At 39.3% G+C, this 17,720-nt stretch overlaps 1 protein-coding gene across 3 annotated transcripts in view; it reads right to left on the reverse strand.

Moving 5' to 3' along the window:
• PLCB1 (phospholipase C beta 1) overlaps positions 1–17,720 on the reverse strand; it is a 679,879-nt gene that overhangs the window by 215,960 nt on the left and 446,199 nt on the right. For all 3 annotated transcript variants that reach the window (XM_059406554.1, XM_059406556.1, XM_059406555.1), the window contains exons 5-7: positions 5,078–5,157; positions 3,219–3,272; positions 2,090–2,165 (exon numbers count right to left, since the gene is read on the reverse strand). In XM_059406554.1, coding sequence (XP_059262537.1) covers positions 2,090–2,165; positions 3,219–3,272; positions 5,078–5,157 — 210 coding nt within the window. The remainder of the gene's footprint in view (positions 1–2,089; positions 2,166–3,218; positions 3,273–5,077; positions 5,158–17,720) is intronic.

The following is a 17,720-nucleotide window of genomic DNA, read 5'->3' on the forward strand; positions in this document are numbered from 1 at the left end:
CTCATTTTCTTTTAAAAATGTCTCCAGTTGATATTGGTCTGAAAGCATGAACCTTTAATAGACATAATGGGTTGTAAAAACTCAATTTATATTTATTGACTGAATTGTCAGAATCCAATTGTTTAGAAAATTGCAATTTACAGAGAATTGATTGATGGATTTGATTTTCTATTCAGCTTTATTTTCTATTCTTTCTTTCTCTTAGCTGGATTCAAAATAAGTTAAAATTTTTGGTCGTTATATTCATAAGATGTTACCCAGTAAAGGTAAAATCAGGAGCAATTGCAGAGAAAAAAAATTCTTTTCATGTCTTTCTATTCATCTCTCAAGCTTCCTTTTTATGCTTAAATGCAGAGGTCTTTTTTGTCACTCAGACCGGTGAATTCTTTCCATCCTCAGGGCTTTGCACACGTGTTTTTCTTGTTCTAGAATCATCCTCTCTTACAAGGCCACACCACTCCTTTTGCTCACGGCACCACTCCTCACCCCACTCATTTACACTTGTATCATTCCACGTGTTTGAGGAACGCCCCCAGAAACTCTGTGGTCCTTAAGTCCTGGGACTGTATTTTGCCCACAACTAACATTCTCAGTGCCTGAGGGCAGGTAGTAAGAGCTCAGGAAATATTTGTTGAGCAAATGATGGGACCTTAACTGGCAAATTTATCTTACCCCAAAGCATCTAGGAAAGAGCAGTAATAAGTTCACTCATTTTATTTTGCTTATGAAAGAGCAGGTTAAAATGGTTGGAGGAGGGGCGCCTGGGTGGCTCAGTGGGTTAAAGCCTCTGCCTTCAGCTCAGGTCATGATCTCAGAGTCCTGGGATCGAGCCCCACATCTGGCTCTCTGCTCAGCGGGGAGCCTGCTTCCCTCTCTCTCTCTGCCTGCCTCTCTGCCTACTTGTGATCTCTGTCTGTCAAATAAATAAATTTAAAAAAGTGTTTGGGGGACACCCTCCATGTCTGTCCAATGTTGGCAGCATCCTCAGCCCTCTCTCCTAATAAGAGGAAACCGAGAGTGGAGGAGCACTCTTTCTTTTCTTTCAGTTACCTACCAAAGTCCTTAATAAACTTCACTTTTCTGAAAAGTATGCACAAGAATAGGCTAACACATTTAATAATAGCACTCAATACTTTTTCATAACCTGATGATAAGTTTAGCAATGGCTTCTTAACTTTTTTTCAGTGCAACTTGAACATTGACAGAGTGTTCCAAGAGGCTCAAAGTTTCTTCCTATAGTGTAAGTGCTATCCTTGGGAAAGAGCTTACTTGTTGCTTAGATACTAGGATAAAAATAATTTGCAATAGAAAGGCGAGTTCTGCATATAGCCTGAGAAAAAGGTTTTATACAACAGACTGCACTCTCCCAGAAAGGATGGTAACAAATAATTTTAGAGCCAGTTACATAGAAATGCACTGAAAGGAAGGCAAAATAATTTGGGTGGGCAACATTTTTGGAATGCCTCCAATGTGTTGGGCCTAAAAAAAAAAAGAAAGCATGATACCTGGCTTTCCTCTCATCCACTTTACCACCATACAAGCAAAGTAGGCGGTTTCCAAACTGATCCTGCACCCCCTCTCAGCAAAAACTTTGCAAGCACAGCCCTGCAGAGTATGTCGATATATTTATGTCCAAACATGTGCTACCATGTTAATTGTGTATTAACTTACACAGCGTAAAACCACACATTTAAAAAGGCTGGAATACAATGAAATCTGTATTTTAAATATCTTCCTAATCATAATCCATAATTACTAGATAACATCTCTAGGAACATCAACAAAATATTTTGTTATTAAGGAGAAATTTAAATTCTTAGCAATAATACCTTTTGGCCAATACCTTTTCATACCAGGTGGTTTTGAAAAATCATTATTTACAAAGAACAAGGATCTTTCTGGATCAACATATTGGGTTTATGGGAATGAAAGAAAATATAACTATGGTGGCCCCATGTATTGTAAATATTAAGTGAGTCCTATGGTCTTCTTACTTTAAAAAAGTGGGTAATATGGGAGCAAGTTATATTTCAGTATGATTATTCACAGATATTGAGTAGTGCTAAGTTTAGAAAGGCAACATGCTCACCCTTGAAGATGGAAGACTACAAGCCTCTAAAGCAGTTTCAACTCGTTTCCGGTCTGCTGAGAACAAGCGGTATATGCTGTGGAGTGAAATCACCACAGTGAGACATTGGTCATACTATTCTAGATGACACCAACCCAACCTATCGCATTGAATTCAAACCCTTTTGTGATTCAAGATATCCACTGCTCCATGCATCTGCGTTTAGGCTCTAAAAGACCTATGTATGTGCTTTAAAAAAAAAAATGAAACAGCTAATATAAAATCAACGTCTTGAGGCAAAGTTGATGACCCAATTAAAAAACATCACACTAAATAGCCACTAGGCACTAAAACATATCCTTGGTAACTCTGTCTCTTGGCTGCTACCTCTTGCTCTAAAGGCATACATTATTAATATTATTAAGAAACCAGTAATTACTACTATTATTAATAATAATTTAACAGTGTAATGAACAGAAGCCTACTACTGGTAGCTAGCAGGTCAAAGGATAAAGGTTGAGCATGCATTTTCTTTGGTCAGTAATTTGGTTCTAAAAAATAAAATTTATGTATATCAACTATACTTCAATAAAACAGTGGTCAATTTATTGACAAATAGAGTTTAAATATTACATTAAAAATAGGATTGACTATTAGAATTTGAATTTATGGGATCTATTGAAACATGACAAAATCTAGCATCCAGAGCCCATCAGTCCCACAAGAAATATGATAGAGTTGAATTGTCATTGTCTCCTCTGGATGGGACTTCACTCCTGCTCTTGACATTTGAGTTCACAGCCCCTCCTTTAACGCTAGCATCATCTTGGTAGAGAGAGGCACTGAAGTCGCCCGATTGCCATTCCTAGAGCAGATCTGAATCTCAAATGGCCTTTTGGGTTTAACAGTTTCCCCCACCCTTTCCCCTCTCTTCCTGCTTGGTTGTTTCTTAAAAATGATGCCACAGGAAAATCTTTATGAGGAACCCAGCTGCACTGATGTGAACATGGAGTGTGAGGGAGAACGGGGTTACCATGCATTCTCAGGCTCCCACTTGGGCCAGTGGAGAAACAAAACAGAGCCATGGCATGGAGTCAAATCTTTGAGAAAATAACATGAACATTGATTGGGAAATGCTCCCGTAGCTTACTTTTTGAGAGGAATGCGCCCTTCTGGAGTGACTTGCAGTTTAAGCTTAGTATAGCTGTTGGAGAAGCAGAAAAACAAGTACTTAATCTTTAAAAAGCTGTCTATTAAAGAATAAAACACATTAAGAAAGGGCTCATGCGTATGTACCGTTTGCTGAATCTCAACAAACTGTTCAGGTCTCTGCAGCCTGCACCCAGATCAAGAAATAGAGCCTTCTCCCTTTAGCATTAATCCAGAAGCCCTTCTTGTGCCCCTTGGCAGAGTCTGGCCCCCAGAGGGAACCATTATTCTGACTTCAAAGAACATAGATAAGCTTTTTGTTCAACTTTGCACTTTATATAAACAGAATCACATTCTTTTGTGTCTGGCTTCTTTCATTTACTATTATGTTTTTGAGATCCATTCTCATGTTTTGCTTATAGTGAAAATCATTCACTCTCAGTGCAAAGTATTTGATTGTGTCGTCATAGCTACTATGTTTATCTCTTCGACTACTTAGCGACATGTGGATAGAGAGACAGAGCAACAGAACTTGTGAACGCTGCTTATGGGTGTGTGGATTGGGATTACCACTTTAGGGAACTGCATATGACCCATCAATCCCACATCTATATGTATATGCAGAAATGCTTATGATTGTATTCATCAAAAGGCATGTTCTAGAATGTCCATAGCAGCCATTCATAAAGAGACACTTGTTGGAAAGGGACATTTGCAATCAATGATTAGCCAACTAGAGGTTTTACTAGCTATAACATGTTATGTTTCAGATAAGATGTCTTCTTTATCTCTGTGTCTCTTTCCACTAATACCATCTGGCACAAGAGATGTTCTAGAAACATCTGTTAGATGAAGGACGGCAAAATCAAAGTCGGTAAAAGGAAAGAAGAAAGGAAGGGATTTGGGGAAAGCATTAGAAGGGGCCTCAAGGTGACAAACTAAAGAGATGATCACATGAAAAAAACATTTAAGTGAAGACCTATGAAGTACCAACAGTAAGAGAAATTCACAGAAGAGTAAGAAAGAAATGTAGGCTGAAGTCTTAGGTCTAGATTGATGGGTATGTCTTATAGAAGAAGATGGAAAAGAAAAAGGTAATAAAATAGAGGACCACCTAGTAACATTTGCACTTGTGGTTTTGATTTCAAGGCTTCCCAACCTCCTGGCCATCCATAGCTTCCAAAGTGAACACAGCCAGTTTTCCTTGCTGCTCGTTTGGCAAAAATCATTATTTTCCCTCGGCAAATTATTTTTAGAAAGACTGTGTAATTCCAGAGTGATTGGGTAATCCTGCTTTGCTTCTCTTTCCTTCTCCTTTTCATTCTGTGCCTTCCCCCACATCTTTTTCTCTTTTCTTACTACCACTTTCTGTGGTGGTCTAAGGCAGGAATCAGGACATCAGCCTACTGATTAAGTAGGGAGGGAAGTTAGTATAGCATCTATCAGAGATCTAAGACTGGAGAGAAATGAGTACCGTATGTTCCTCTTTCCCTTTGTCAAGTCAATAGTTGATATGACACAGGCATATGTAGAAAGGAAGGGTTATTTGAAATTAATAATTTTTGGTTCTGAGCACAGCTGTCGGGATTTGGACGTGTCTCCTTATTGTGTGTCAAAGGCACTGACATTCAGGGGAACTCAGCCTAACACGGATGTGCAACTAGGAGGAAAAGAGTGATCTTTCTTGGAAGTTTTCCAATTCCAAACAGTGGAGGTATCAGTTCTCTAACAAATCCCAAAGGGAAGTTTATGTTTATCAATGTGCGAAGCCAGTGCAGTATAAACAAAAGACTCACAAAGGAGAAAGGAAACTGACTCAGAAGAAGCAACACCCTTAGTAATAAAATTAGAGCTACTTACGCTTTTTCCAGAAATGCGTCTCTTGACATATTTTGGGCCAGCAGGTTTGTTGCCAAACTGAAAACCTCATTTGTCCACTCCTGAAAGATGTAAATCACACTTGCATTAGTTTAAATACTCTCCAGTAATTAGACACATGTTTTTAGCTAGGCTACCAGGAAGGCAAATTAGTTCAATTTGTATGCCGAAGGTATTTTCTTTCCTTCTTTCTCTCCTTTCCTTCTTTCTTTCTTGTAAAAATGACATAATTAAATTCAAATCCCTGAGTTACTGCTCCTTTCTGAGGAAATGTTCTTTACACATAAAAAGAGTCTGCTTTTTAAAAATCCCTATTGACAGGGAACTTGGCACACTGCCTTTTATTAACCAAGTACTTTTTGCTAGTTTCCTAGCATTATAAAAAGATAAAGAGTTATAAAAAGTTGAAAATATAGTCAAATATATTTTCAGTACACCTGTAGATGTAATCTTCCTACTTTACTACTCAAGCCAAAGCAGCTATAACAGGGAACCTTTAAATGTTAATTACAGTTCTAGAATTTCTTGAAACCAGTTGCAGTCACAACATCACAGTCTCCCTCCTCCTGGTTCTGTCAGTCCCTCACTACTCCCCTAATCTTAATCCCTACCTCACACCACTCACCAGTGATCTCACTTGGCTTCCAATAAAATGGAAAGCAGCAAATCCACACAAAGAATTGAAATTCCATTTTGAGCGATGGTTTTGAACACAAAATTAACATTCTGCCCACGCCCCCACCCCCAACTCTTTAAGAGACGACATGAGGGCAAAGAAACCATATGTTTTCGTAGTTCAACAGCTTTTCCATCTAATTGTATTATTTCTTCTGTTGTTTTGCTGGTCTTCTGTGTTTTGCCTCCTGATTTAAGGCATTGATAATATACCATCATGCATTATAGTAACATTTGAGGTAGGACTTGTAGAATAAAGTGCTGAAGGAGGGAAGAGGGAATTCTAAGCAAAGAAGACTATCTGGGAGAAAAACCAGAGGTAAGCACACATAGTAGGACCCAGAGGGAATGGGGAGGAGTCTAGTAGGAATTGGGAAAAGAGGGCAAGTTGCAATGAGAAAAGTAGACCTGGGGGCAGAGTACAGAGAGCTTTCAAGTCTGCTGAGTTATCTGGAGATAATTTAGCAAGAGATGAGATTTATTGAAGGCCCCTTTTCAGGATGGGTAATGAGGAGACCTGAGGCCAAATTGCGTGTTGGGGAGATTATCTGGTGGCCATGTGAAGAATGGAGTTGAGGCTGAGAAACCAAAAAGAAGAAACTCAGTTAGGAAGCTCTCCCAGTTTAGGAGAGAATTTAGGAGGCCTTAACCTCTATATTCTATGGGTGGAGGACTTGGAAGATGCGGCACAGAGTAATTGTGAGTGAAGCAAAATATTTAATCACCAAACTCTATGTATAAGAACAGAAGCATTGGAATAACTTTTTAACAGCTTTAAAATAAATTTATTCAAATTTGATCATTTTATTTTATTTTTTTGTAAGTAAAGCACTTTTTAAAAATGTTTTAAGATTTTTAATTATTTCTTTGATAGAGAGAGAGAGAGATCACAAGTAGGCAGAGGCAGGCAAAGAGAGAGGGGGGAAGCAGGCTCCCTGCTGAGCAGAGAGCCCGACAAGGGGCTCAATTCCAGGACCCTGAGATCATGACCTGGGCCGAAGGTAGAGGCTTAACCCACTTAGCCACCCAAGCACCTTTCAAATTTGATCATTTTAAATTAAGAGTAGTAACTACTAGTACTGGGTTTTACAATATGTTTCTGGCAAAATAGTTTTTGAGTTAAGGGTCAAACTTTAGACATTCCCACCTCCTTGGCAACTTTATGCATCAGTAAAAGCATCTGTAATTGAGGGCAATGTACCATTTTGTATGTTTATTGGGAGCCAATTCCACACCAGTAGAAGTGAAGCCATTGTGAAGAGTTGGAGAAATTTAAAGTGGGCCTGGCCTTTTAGGTTGAAAGGTAAGGTCTTTGTTATAGCCAGCTCAATAGAAATACCAATGTGAGCTACATATGTAATTTAAAAATTTCTAGTAGCCACATTAAAAGAGTAGAGGAAGGGGCGCCTGGGTGATCAGTTGGTTAAGCGGCTGCCTTCGGCTCAGGTCACGATCCCAGAGTCCTGGGATCAAGCCCTAAGTTGGGCTCTCTGCTCAGCAGGGAGCCTGCTTCCCCCTCTCTCTCTGCCTGCCTTTCTGCCTACTTATGGTCTCTCTCTATCTGTCAAATAAATAAATAAAATCCTAAAAAAAAGGTAGAAGAAAACAGGTGAAACTAATTTTAATATATATTTTATTTTAGCTAATATTTCATATGCATGACTAACATGTAATCAACATAAAATTGAGATATTTTATATTCTTTTATGTGCTTACTCTTTGAAGTGAGGTATGGAGTTTACATTTACAGCCCATCTTAGTTTGCACTGGCAACCTTCTAATTACTCAGTTAGCCACAGGTAGCTGGTGGCTGTGGCTATAACATTTGGTCATTGCAGGTCTGCTAGATCCTTAGCTCTTTTTATGGATCCTTATATAAAGCCAGCTGAAGGACAGCATCATCACCACATTTACCACACAGCCAGTTAGCTCATTCAACAAGTCAAGTGTAACTTACTTTCATCACATTCTCAGAATGTGAGCATCTAAATTTCCAAGTGTGGAATTCCTAGAATTCACTGGCTTTCTGCAGCCTTTCGAGATGTTCTAAAGATGTAACCCAGGGATTATGCCAAGGATTCAGGGACTAATGCAGTGACCAAGGCAACTTTAGAAATCACCCAACTCTTGGTTGGGTGCTGGTCTCAGTCTATATCCACTGAGCTAAAACAGCATGCGTCTTACTTTGGTTTCCTCGAAAGCAGACCCTGAGACAGGGATTTATGAGGAATGGGTTTATTATGACAGTTTTCTGGCAACTTTATAGGGGATTGATCAGGACTGGAAAGGGAAAAGTGTAGAAGGGTTGAAGGAAGAAGGAAGAAGGTAGATAGTAACTTTGGCTTTCTCCATCCTGATATAGACCAAAATTCACAGTTGAGTTTTTGATGAAGAACAAGGGAGCTGGAGTGTCGCAATGCCCATGCCTGTTAGTCTTGGTTAAGGGCTGCTGGAGAGGGTGGAAATCCCCAGGCACTTCTTGGTTTCCTTGACAGTAGGCAAAGGGGATTTCAGATTCAGAGGGAGCAGCCAACAAAGAGACAAGGGTCCTGGCTGTTGGAAGTGAAAACATTGTGAGTGAAAGTGGAAAAGGACTGGAAGGAACATGGACAGAGTGCTCTGGAGTTAGCTATAGCAAGATAACATATCTGAGGAGTATTGGGTACCAGAGATAGCTACATTGTGCAACCAAAGGCTTGGGGGAATGGATTCCCATACGTTCAAGAACAGTGTTTCTGAAATTTTCATGTACACATAAACTGCTGGGGGCAGGAGAGGTAGAGGGTCTTGCTAAAATGCAGATGCTGATTTGGAAGCATGCACAGAGAATGTGCATCCCAAGCGAAGTCAGCTGAACCATACTAGGAGCAGCAAGGCTTACAGTAGACTTGTAGCAATGATGGAAAATTGAGTAGACATGAAGGACTTTAAGCTCCACACCAGATCTTGGGACTCAGAATCCACATATTTTTCAAGAAACCTTTGTATTTTTTATGCATATTAACATTTGTTTGCACATTCTGCTGGGTAGGTAACAGCATTTTGAGTAGTAAGGACTCAGTTTGGGACTAGGACTAGTTAGGACTCAGTTTAGGAAACATTATTCTAATCTTTGTCTGCTTGCTCCCCAACCAAATAAAGAGATTGTTTTGGTTATTTGAGAATAACCAAAAGGCTCTCATAGCTGCATTAAGAACAAAATGGCTAAAACTTGTGGCCTGAGCTGCTTAAAGCAGCCTTAGCTCACCCTGAGATTATGGGATTTTTTGCTGCAGGACAGATGGAGCCCACTCTGGCAGGGTTCTCATATATCCAATGCTGGACCTTGGTGAGTTTGGCACTGGAAGGATAGCTTCTTATTTCGATCCGGAGGGCTGGTTTTTCTATATTGATAGACAAGATTCTGAAGATTGCCACGAAGCGTGGCTCCGCTTCTACTATTTCAACCCTGAAGTTTCTTAAGTGACATTTTCTGCTAATAATCACTCTTTTCTCAAAGCGCACAACAGAGATCTGAATGAGAGAAACAGAGCTGAAAGTAGAAACAACAACAACAACAACAACAACAAAGCAACAGAGCTGAAGGTCAACTTCCATGAAATTTCATCTGGAGTTGAAGTGGGCATGTTTGTGCCTTTATCTCTGCAGAACTGTCTGCAATTCCCTCACCGCATGGGTGAGGGCGCTCTTACTGAGATGCCCGGACTGACGCCATTATAGATAGCAAGTTTTCCTACCAGGTTGCAAACTTACTTTATTTCTAAATCCATTTCAGTTTCTTCATTCTTGGCAAAGGATTCATGTGTTTGCTTAATACTGCCAACAATTGTTTCATAATTGTCAATTACTCTCAGAGGTATTGTCTGAGTGTTTACTCTGAACTGACCCAAGTCCTTTGCATCTGATCACTTTGTTAGCTCTTACAATTCTCAAGGAGGCAGGTACAGTTATTAGCCTCATTTTACTGAGGAGGATTCCAAGTTTCAAAGCACTTCTAAGATTTATTTATATTCTCAGAGCAGATAAAAGTCACAACTTTGGATTAAATCATTAGTTTCTTGGGCTCCAAACCCTGTGCTCTCAGATACTGTGCACTCTGTCACTTTGTTCTAGAAAGTTTTAGGGTGGCTGATACAGTTCAACAAGATAAAAAAGATAAGTAATTCCACTTAACTGTATTCTGTATAAAACATGGACTCAACACTTACCAGGGGCTATTCACTTTTGTGGGCATTTGGCAAATAATTAACTCATTGAATCCTCACAACTACTCTCTGAGACAAATTCTATTATTACCACCCCATTTGTGTAAATGAGAAAGCTGAGGCACAGAGGCATTCACTAACTGGCATAAGGTCACGCAGTTCATTATAGGTACACCTGAGATTTGAACCCAGGACATTTGCTGCTGGAATTTATATACCTTACAGTTGTACTAATCAAACTATAGAGTTTATGAAGTAAACACCTTAACAACATGCTACAAGGATGGCATTAGAGGAGATAAAATGGAGAAGAAGTGAGGTCAGTCACAAAATGCAGGGCTAAAGTCTTTGAACTTTGATAGAGGAAGGTCACAGTTTCTACTTGCACTTGCTTTAACTAAAGTAAAGAGAGCTCAGTCACAACATGCTCAACCCTTGCTCTAGATCCAAATGCCAGTCATGCAGCAGTTCAGCCATGAGGACTAGTTTTGAGAACAGAGAGAAATTTCCGCCATTGGCATTCACACCTCTTAATTTCTTGGCTTAACTTGTCATTGCAAGGGATATACAAAGACAGTCTTCTGGAAGAAATAGAATTCTTGCAGACATTCCTCCTTCCCGTTGTTCTGATTTATGTTACCTTTAATATTTTAATGTCTTTATCTTTCTTTTCTTTCAATATTACACATTTCTCTTACGCAAAGAAGTACAGAGAATAGTGTAAATAAAACAGATCAAAATGTAATAAACGTTCACAACATGCCATATTTACTTTAGGACGTTTTAAAAAACATATCCTTAGGATGCTGCAGTGCAGATTAATTCTATGAAGTGTGTAGAATGCTTCTCCTTGGTCCCATTGTTCTCCCTTTCTCCAGGAGCAGGTTCTGTCTTGCAAGGTAGATATCAACACCAAATCTATTTTCATGTGGTATAGATCATGGTTCAGCAAACTAAGGCCTGAGGGTTGAATCCAGCTTATCATCTGTTTTTATAAATAAAGTTTTATTGAGATACAGCAATGTTTGTTCATTTACATATTGTCTGTGGCTGGTTTCAGGCTATACTGGCAGAGTTGAGAGCCATTATTGAGAGCTCTCTTTTTGCAAGAGAGCCAAAAGGGCAAAATATTTACTATCTGGCTGTTTACAGAAAACAGTTTGCTGGGTCCCTGGTTTGGATAGATGCCTGTATATTTAAAATAGTACATAAATAATATCATACTGTATGCATCTTTGGCCAATAACTATTTGCAACCAATATTATGCCTTTCAATGTATCCTTGCTTCTATGTGTGGGTCTAGTTAATTAATTTAAACTATTATGCTATTCCACTATAGGAATGTATAATTTATTAATGCATTATTTTAGAGATGAACATTTATGGTTTCTTCCTTCAGAAAGCCTAGCTTGCATAAACCTATTTCCTGATGCCTTGAGATTTTCTAAGGTGAATATCATGAATTCTTAGAATCCGTGTATCTTTATCAAATGCTAATACTTGCTCACCAAAGTGGGAAGGACACTAAGATCCCAGTGGCAGTGTGGGAGAGCTTGCATTTTACCATATTCTCAAAAACACTTGCCATTATCAGACTTTTAGAAAATGTTGACAAATCTGATGGATGGATGCACTGTAGGATCTTGCAGAGGTCTTAGTAGGCATCCCTGACTTAACCAGCTTAGTTGAGCATCATTTTATATACGATGGGGCTGTTACACTTTTTCTTTCTGCAAATTTCTCATTAACATTCTTAATACACTTCACCTTTAGGGTATTTGTGCTTATTGTCTTTGAAAAGGGGAGAGTTATTGTTCAAGGTTTGAGCTCAAGCACGGGACAGTGGTCAGTATAGTTCCTACCAAGAGAAGCCACACGTGACTGCATGTTGTAAATGGCGCCCAGGACATCATGGCATGCCAGGCATCCAGCCAGATCGTGGCTGTGACCTGATATCAAGCATCTGGAGTCACAGAGAAAAGGCAGACTGTGGCCTCTGCCCCCTAAAACATGACTTCATGCAGTGAGATCTTTGGGAAAGAAAAATATTCTGAAAGGAATACTGAATATCTATAGAAATCATGAGTTCCATGGTTACCCTAATAAAGTAAATGGAGTGACAAATGATAATAATCTCAAAGCTGGTATTTCCACTGTGCCTGATCTGGAAGTCTCAATTTCTCAATCTATTGTATTATTTTTCAAAAGATTTCTGGAATAAATAATAATTTATACAAGACACATTAATATTTGTGGGACATATAAAGGTCCTAACGAACTCAAATAGCTCTCTGTTTATTTTTTGTTTTTTGGCAGACCCCGACTGCTTTCAGTGATAACAGTGTCATTCCCATCATCTCTGCTCATAAGCAGGTAACGGTTTGGGATTTGAGTAAGAAGGAACACTGTGCTTCTCATTCAGAATTGCATTGCCTGGCTGAGCATATTTCTCTCACCTACTGGCATGCATCAGAATTCATCTCATTTAGCATTTGTCTTAATGGTACAGTAAAGAGTCTTTTCAGGGTGAAAAATGGTCTATGAGTTATAACGACTTTCATTAAAAGCTGAAAGGACTGTCGGAGAAGTCACCACATTTAGGATATTACACAGAGCATTTAGAATTTCGGTAAAATTTCTGGTACAGTGTCTGCTTTGGGTAGCAGTGAGGGTCTTATATTTTATAGTCAAAATGTTCATCTTCTACTCAGAGAAAAAAGGCTGTCACAAAACCAAAATCAGAAAGCATATTAAGACCCAGTATTATCACTACCAGGACACTAGAAAATTATATCACACAAATGATGTAATATCAAGTAAAGGTGAACAATTATTTCCAAAAGCTCATGTGATTCAAATGCCTTTTCCGCTACAGTTGACAAAAGCACAACTCAAATTAGCCTGAGAAATAGGAGAATTTCTCGGGGACCCTGGAGATTTCCTGTAATTGAAGGAAAAATTAAGCAAACTGCAGGGGGAAAATAAAAAAAGATATAATAGAAGACATCAGGAACCTGGAGCCTAAATGCCAAGGGAATTGGCTTTATTGCTTTTCCATTGCTCTCTCCTGTATGGAGGAATTCTTTTTTCTACTGACCAGCTTCATTCCCATGGTCATCAACTGTACCCCAAAAGTTGTTACACATGGCCCCTCCCACCACCAGAGTTAGTTTGATGACCTTACTTCCAGTATGAAAAATCCTGGCAAAGGTCTCTGATTGGTCTACCTCCAAGACAGTCTAGTCAGGTAAGAACCTTGCAGTATCCAGGAGACCAAATCATTGGAACTGGAGAAGCAGTGAGTGGAGGGATGGAAGGAAATAAAAACACTACATGTATTCATTCACAGGAGTACCTGCTCTTTTAGCAGATGGAAGAAAAAGGAAGTGTGTGGGTCATATCTTGGTGGGATCTCTTAGTTCTGCATCCCATTCTTTTTATACAATGGGCAATAAATCCACACTTTTGACTTAAGTTGACTTCACGAATGAATGAATGTGTCAATGAAACAGAATTATATCCATGCTTTCCAATGAATGTCTTATGAACTTGAGTTTTATGTCTTCCTCATTGTTATAAGTGTTGGATCACCCTTCTTGGCTACAGGGTTTTGGATAATCACTTTATGCATTTCTTATTGCAGTTGGAACTCTGCTGGAACAGGCTGTAAGAACACAGAGTACTGTGCACAACATTGGGTTGAGGAAGCTTTCCAATTAGGAAAGTACAGAAGCTTTAGGGTTAGGGCTTAGGGCATCTACGTGGGCTTCACAGACATGCTTTATGCTTTGCTTTATACTTCAGGCTATCTTCTGAAAGACTGTTGCCCCATGATCTTTTTCCTGTAAGTGAAGCATTGCTGTAGTACATGGTCCCCTGATGACATAAGGAAGAGTTCACATGCTTGAAAGTACAATTTGCAAGACATGGAAGTTCAAGGATCCACATTTGGCAAGGTAACAGGTGTAGGATAGCCCGAGTCTCCTTCCAACTCCTCTTGACCTTCCCCTGGCTCCGTGGGAAAAATGTAGCATGGTGAAATCAAGTTAAAATGAATATTAACAGAGTTCTTCAAAGGGAAAAAAATAAAGCCTCTGAAAAGAGCAGCATCTGCAGCGCAGTGTGGAAGAAAATAGGAAGATGTTTGCTCTGGCTAAGTTCTCAAGATGAGAGGTTTTCAGCTCTACCATTGTGAATCTCAGATGTGTTTGGAGCCCCCGCTGAGGGACACTCTCCTCCCCTTCCAGCTAGTTGATTGAGTCATCGCTCATTTGTACAGCTGAGAAAATGTTGATCAAGTGCCCTTATATGAAACCCCTGAAGCTTCCTTTCCATGGGTTTCACGTCAACCCGCCATATTCTTGAAATGGTTCTTTCCAAAAGCCTCTTGTCACTTTTGTGAAAACACTTGCTATTATGTCTTCTAAGCCTAGCAGCGTCAGTGCTAATGAGTACTTCGGTTTGAATCTGCTGGATTGCTGCATACTATAGACAGTAAGTGTATGTAAGCAGGGGCTGTAATTATAATCGATAGCATTGTTTATTGTTGAAAAAGTAATTCTGCTTGAGCGGATTAAGTGAACAAAAATTTAAAGAAAAAAAATTCAGCTAATTTCTTTGGAAAGATGTGTATCAGGTGAAATGAAAGGAGCAATCATAATTTCTTGGGAGTAAAGTGATGCTGTTCATCCATTAAATGAAATCTGACAAAATTAAAACTGCATTCCCTGAAATGTGATTAGTAAACTACACACAGGTACTTCCTCATTAAGTTATAACTTAACCTATGGAATTCTGCCACAATATAATTTTCTCATTTGGAAGTCAATTTGTTTTAAATGCTGTAATTATATCCCCCATCTTTATTTTAGATTGTTTTACAAGCTGGATTCTTTCCATTTAGATGCCGGGGTATTTGGTCCTTGGTAAAGACTCTATCCTGTTAGCCTTTCCTCCACTGGGAAAATTACTCTTTCCCTTTGGCTCCATTTGCTTCCTTCTTGATGATTTTCTCACTGCCTGTGGAAGGGTGAACCTTGAATATAACTTGTGTTTCTCTTCTAATTTAAAATTAAAATACTATCATTAGTTTATGTAATGGTTCTTACCCCCATATTATTGACACTTTTGCTTGTTTATTTAAAAATAAACTTTATTGGATTTCAGACCCCACTGTGCTACTCTGTAGCTGTGGGACCCACTGCTCAGTGTGGGGGCCACTGCTCAGTACCACCTAATACCCATTTTCTCCTTCTCTCCTCACTGAAACCTGACATTATTCAGGACAGCAATATACAATAATTGGAAAATCTGCATTTTCCAACATCTCTAGCGGCTAGGGTGGAAATGTGACAAAAGAAGAACTAGATGGTAGCAGACATCTGAGAGGGACTTCTCTATATCAGGCACCTGATATAGAGGCTTCGTTCTTTTTGCTGCTGGGACCACACCTGTGATGGCTGGAGCTGCAGGGACCTCTTGATCTATGAGGAAATGGCCATGGCAACTACAGGGTCTCCTCCTTGCTATCCTTGAGTCACTGAATGATGCCAAAAACTCTTTAGGTTTCCTACTGCATGGGGGTATTGGGGGAGGGTGGGGAAGCAGAAGCAAACAAGATGCAAACAAGTAAAAAATCCTTAATTTATCTAAGCTTAGGTTTGATTTCTTTTTTTTGTTACTCAGTATCAATGAAACCACTGTCTTCTAGAATAGTCTTGGGCAAGTTTTTTAACCTGTCCAAGATTCATTTGCCTTATAAAAAGGAGGAAATCATAGGATTTACTTAACAGGCTCTTGTGAGAATTAAGGGAGAGAGTTCGTATTAAATGTTTAGATCAGTGACAGCCACAACACACACTTAGTAAATGGTAACTATCTAAAAATTTATTATTTACCAAAGAAACACATACATAGATTAAAAAAAAAAAAAGTCCAGAGGGGCTATAAAGAAAAAGCAAGGATTGCTTGTGATACTTTTTCCTTTTTCTACTTCTGGACAACTATTCTCAGCATTTCTATTCTTAAATTCCTGGGGGTTAATTCCCTATTTCTAAATAATCTGTTTGTATTGCTTTCTCTTGATTGGCCAATTTTAAAACTTAACTATCAATATCCAGCTCTGATCTCCTATCCCATCTCCCAACTGCCCTTTCTCCTTTCCCCTGACAGAACTGGTCTTTCTTCCCAGACACCCAGACAACCTCAAGCAACAAAATTTAAGCCATTTCTTAATCCACTAATTAAAGATGGTATTACTTAACTTCTCTGTGAGAGGACATTTACCTGCCAATCCTTTTACCTCCAACTCCTGTTAGCTTAGGTTTACTTTCAAAATGATCGAAGTTGAAATGTTTTCTCCTTGTCCAGGATCCACAATTGACTTCAATTAGGATGAGGGAACAGAAGGCTTGCTGAGGCAAAAGCAAAAGCTGACATCCTGCAACCTTCCCCCACCCCGACTCCTGGGTGGGACATATGTGACATTTTTTAGGACTCTCCCAATTAACTTAATGTTAATACCTTGCTAGGAGGAAAAACCTTGCAGGGGCCAGGCCTCAAGGCCTCCAGTATCTTGTAGGTCCTCTTTAGCATATGAAAGTTCTATTGAAATCTCCCTTTTCCTTACTTCCCCCACCCCCATGGTACAGAACCTTCCACCCCTCACAACCCTGGGGCAGCAGCTCTTCCTGCCCATAGGTCCTGTCCATGCTTTAATAAACCACCATTTTGCACCAACGCTGTCTCAAGAATTCTTTCTTGGTCATCGGCTCTGGACTCCACCCCACTGAACCTCACCTATATTCTAAACTTCATCAATTATGTGCATATAAATGGATTCTAAAGGTCTGAAACTGATAAAAATTGACATGATTACAAAATTGCAAATATACTTTAATTCCTCGCCATTCTTTCCACGTCCATGTTCTGCTCCCTAATCTGCTGGGCTGGTAGTCGTCAAGTCTGGGGCCTCTCTCCACTGATTCCGATCGGCTCAGTGACCTTGTTGGCTGCGGTACTCTATGGAACCTACACGCTGTTCCATCATGTCCTCTCCTCATTTTCTTCTGCAAACTTATTGAAATATGTCATTCGTTGTGCCCTATCTCCTTCTCTTTGTCATTACATATTTATGTACTTTTACCATCATTCATTTTCATAGTATCTCAAGGAAGATAGCAAGTCACATCTGTGGTTATTCTACTGCTTTGGACTTACACTATTTTAAACCTTATGTCCAAAACCAAATTTCTGATTTTCCCTCCTTACTTGGTTCTCCATCTCAATAAATGCAATACCAGCAAAACCGACATCACCCTTAGCTCCCTCTTTCTCTTGCGCCGTGTGTCCAATCCATCAGTATGGTTTTATGCATTTTTTTTGGCTTTACACTCAAAGTATATCCAGAACCCAGCCATTTCTCACTATCTCCACCCCAAGCACTCTCCTCTCCCTGTTTCTGCTTCCGCATCCCTACTATGGCTTTTCAACAGAGCAGCCAGGTCAATCCTGTTAAAATATATTACAATTAATAGATTAATACCATATAATATTAATATAATTAATAGCAAATTAATTGACAAAGTATTTAATTTTTAATTATTAATTATTTTAATTTTTTTTTCATTCTCAGGGGCAGCTTGTTCATTGGGAGCCTTGGATGTACTAGGAGCATAAAAATGACAACTGATATTAAGGCAGTAGAGGACACAGATCAACCTGCCACTCTCAGAGGATCCCAGGT

The sequence above is a fragment of the Mustela nigripes genome, chromosome 7 (assembly GCF_022355385.1).
Source record: "Mustela nigripes isolate SB6536 chromosome 7, MUSNIG.SB6536, whole genome shotgun sequence".
Classification (NCBI taxonomy): Eukaryota; Metazoa; Chordata; class Mammalia; order Carnivora; family Mustelidae; genus Mustela; species Mustela nigripes.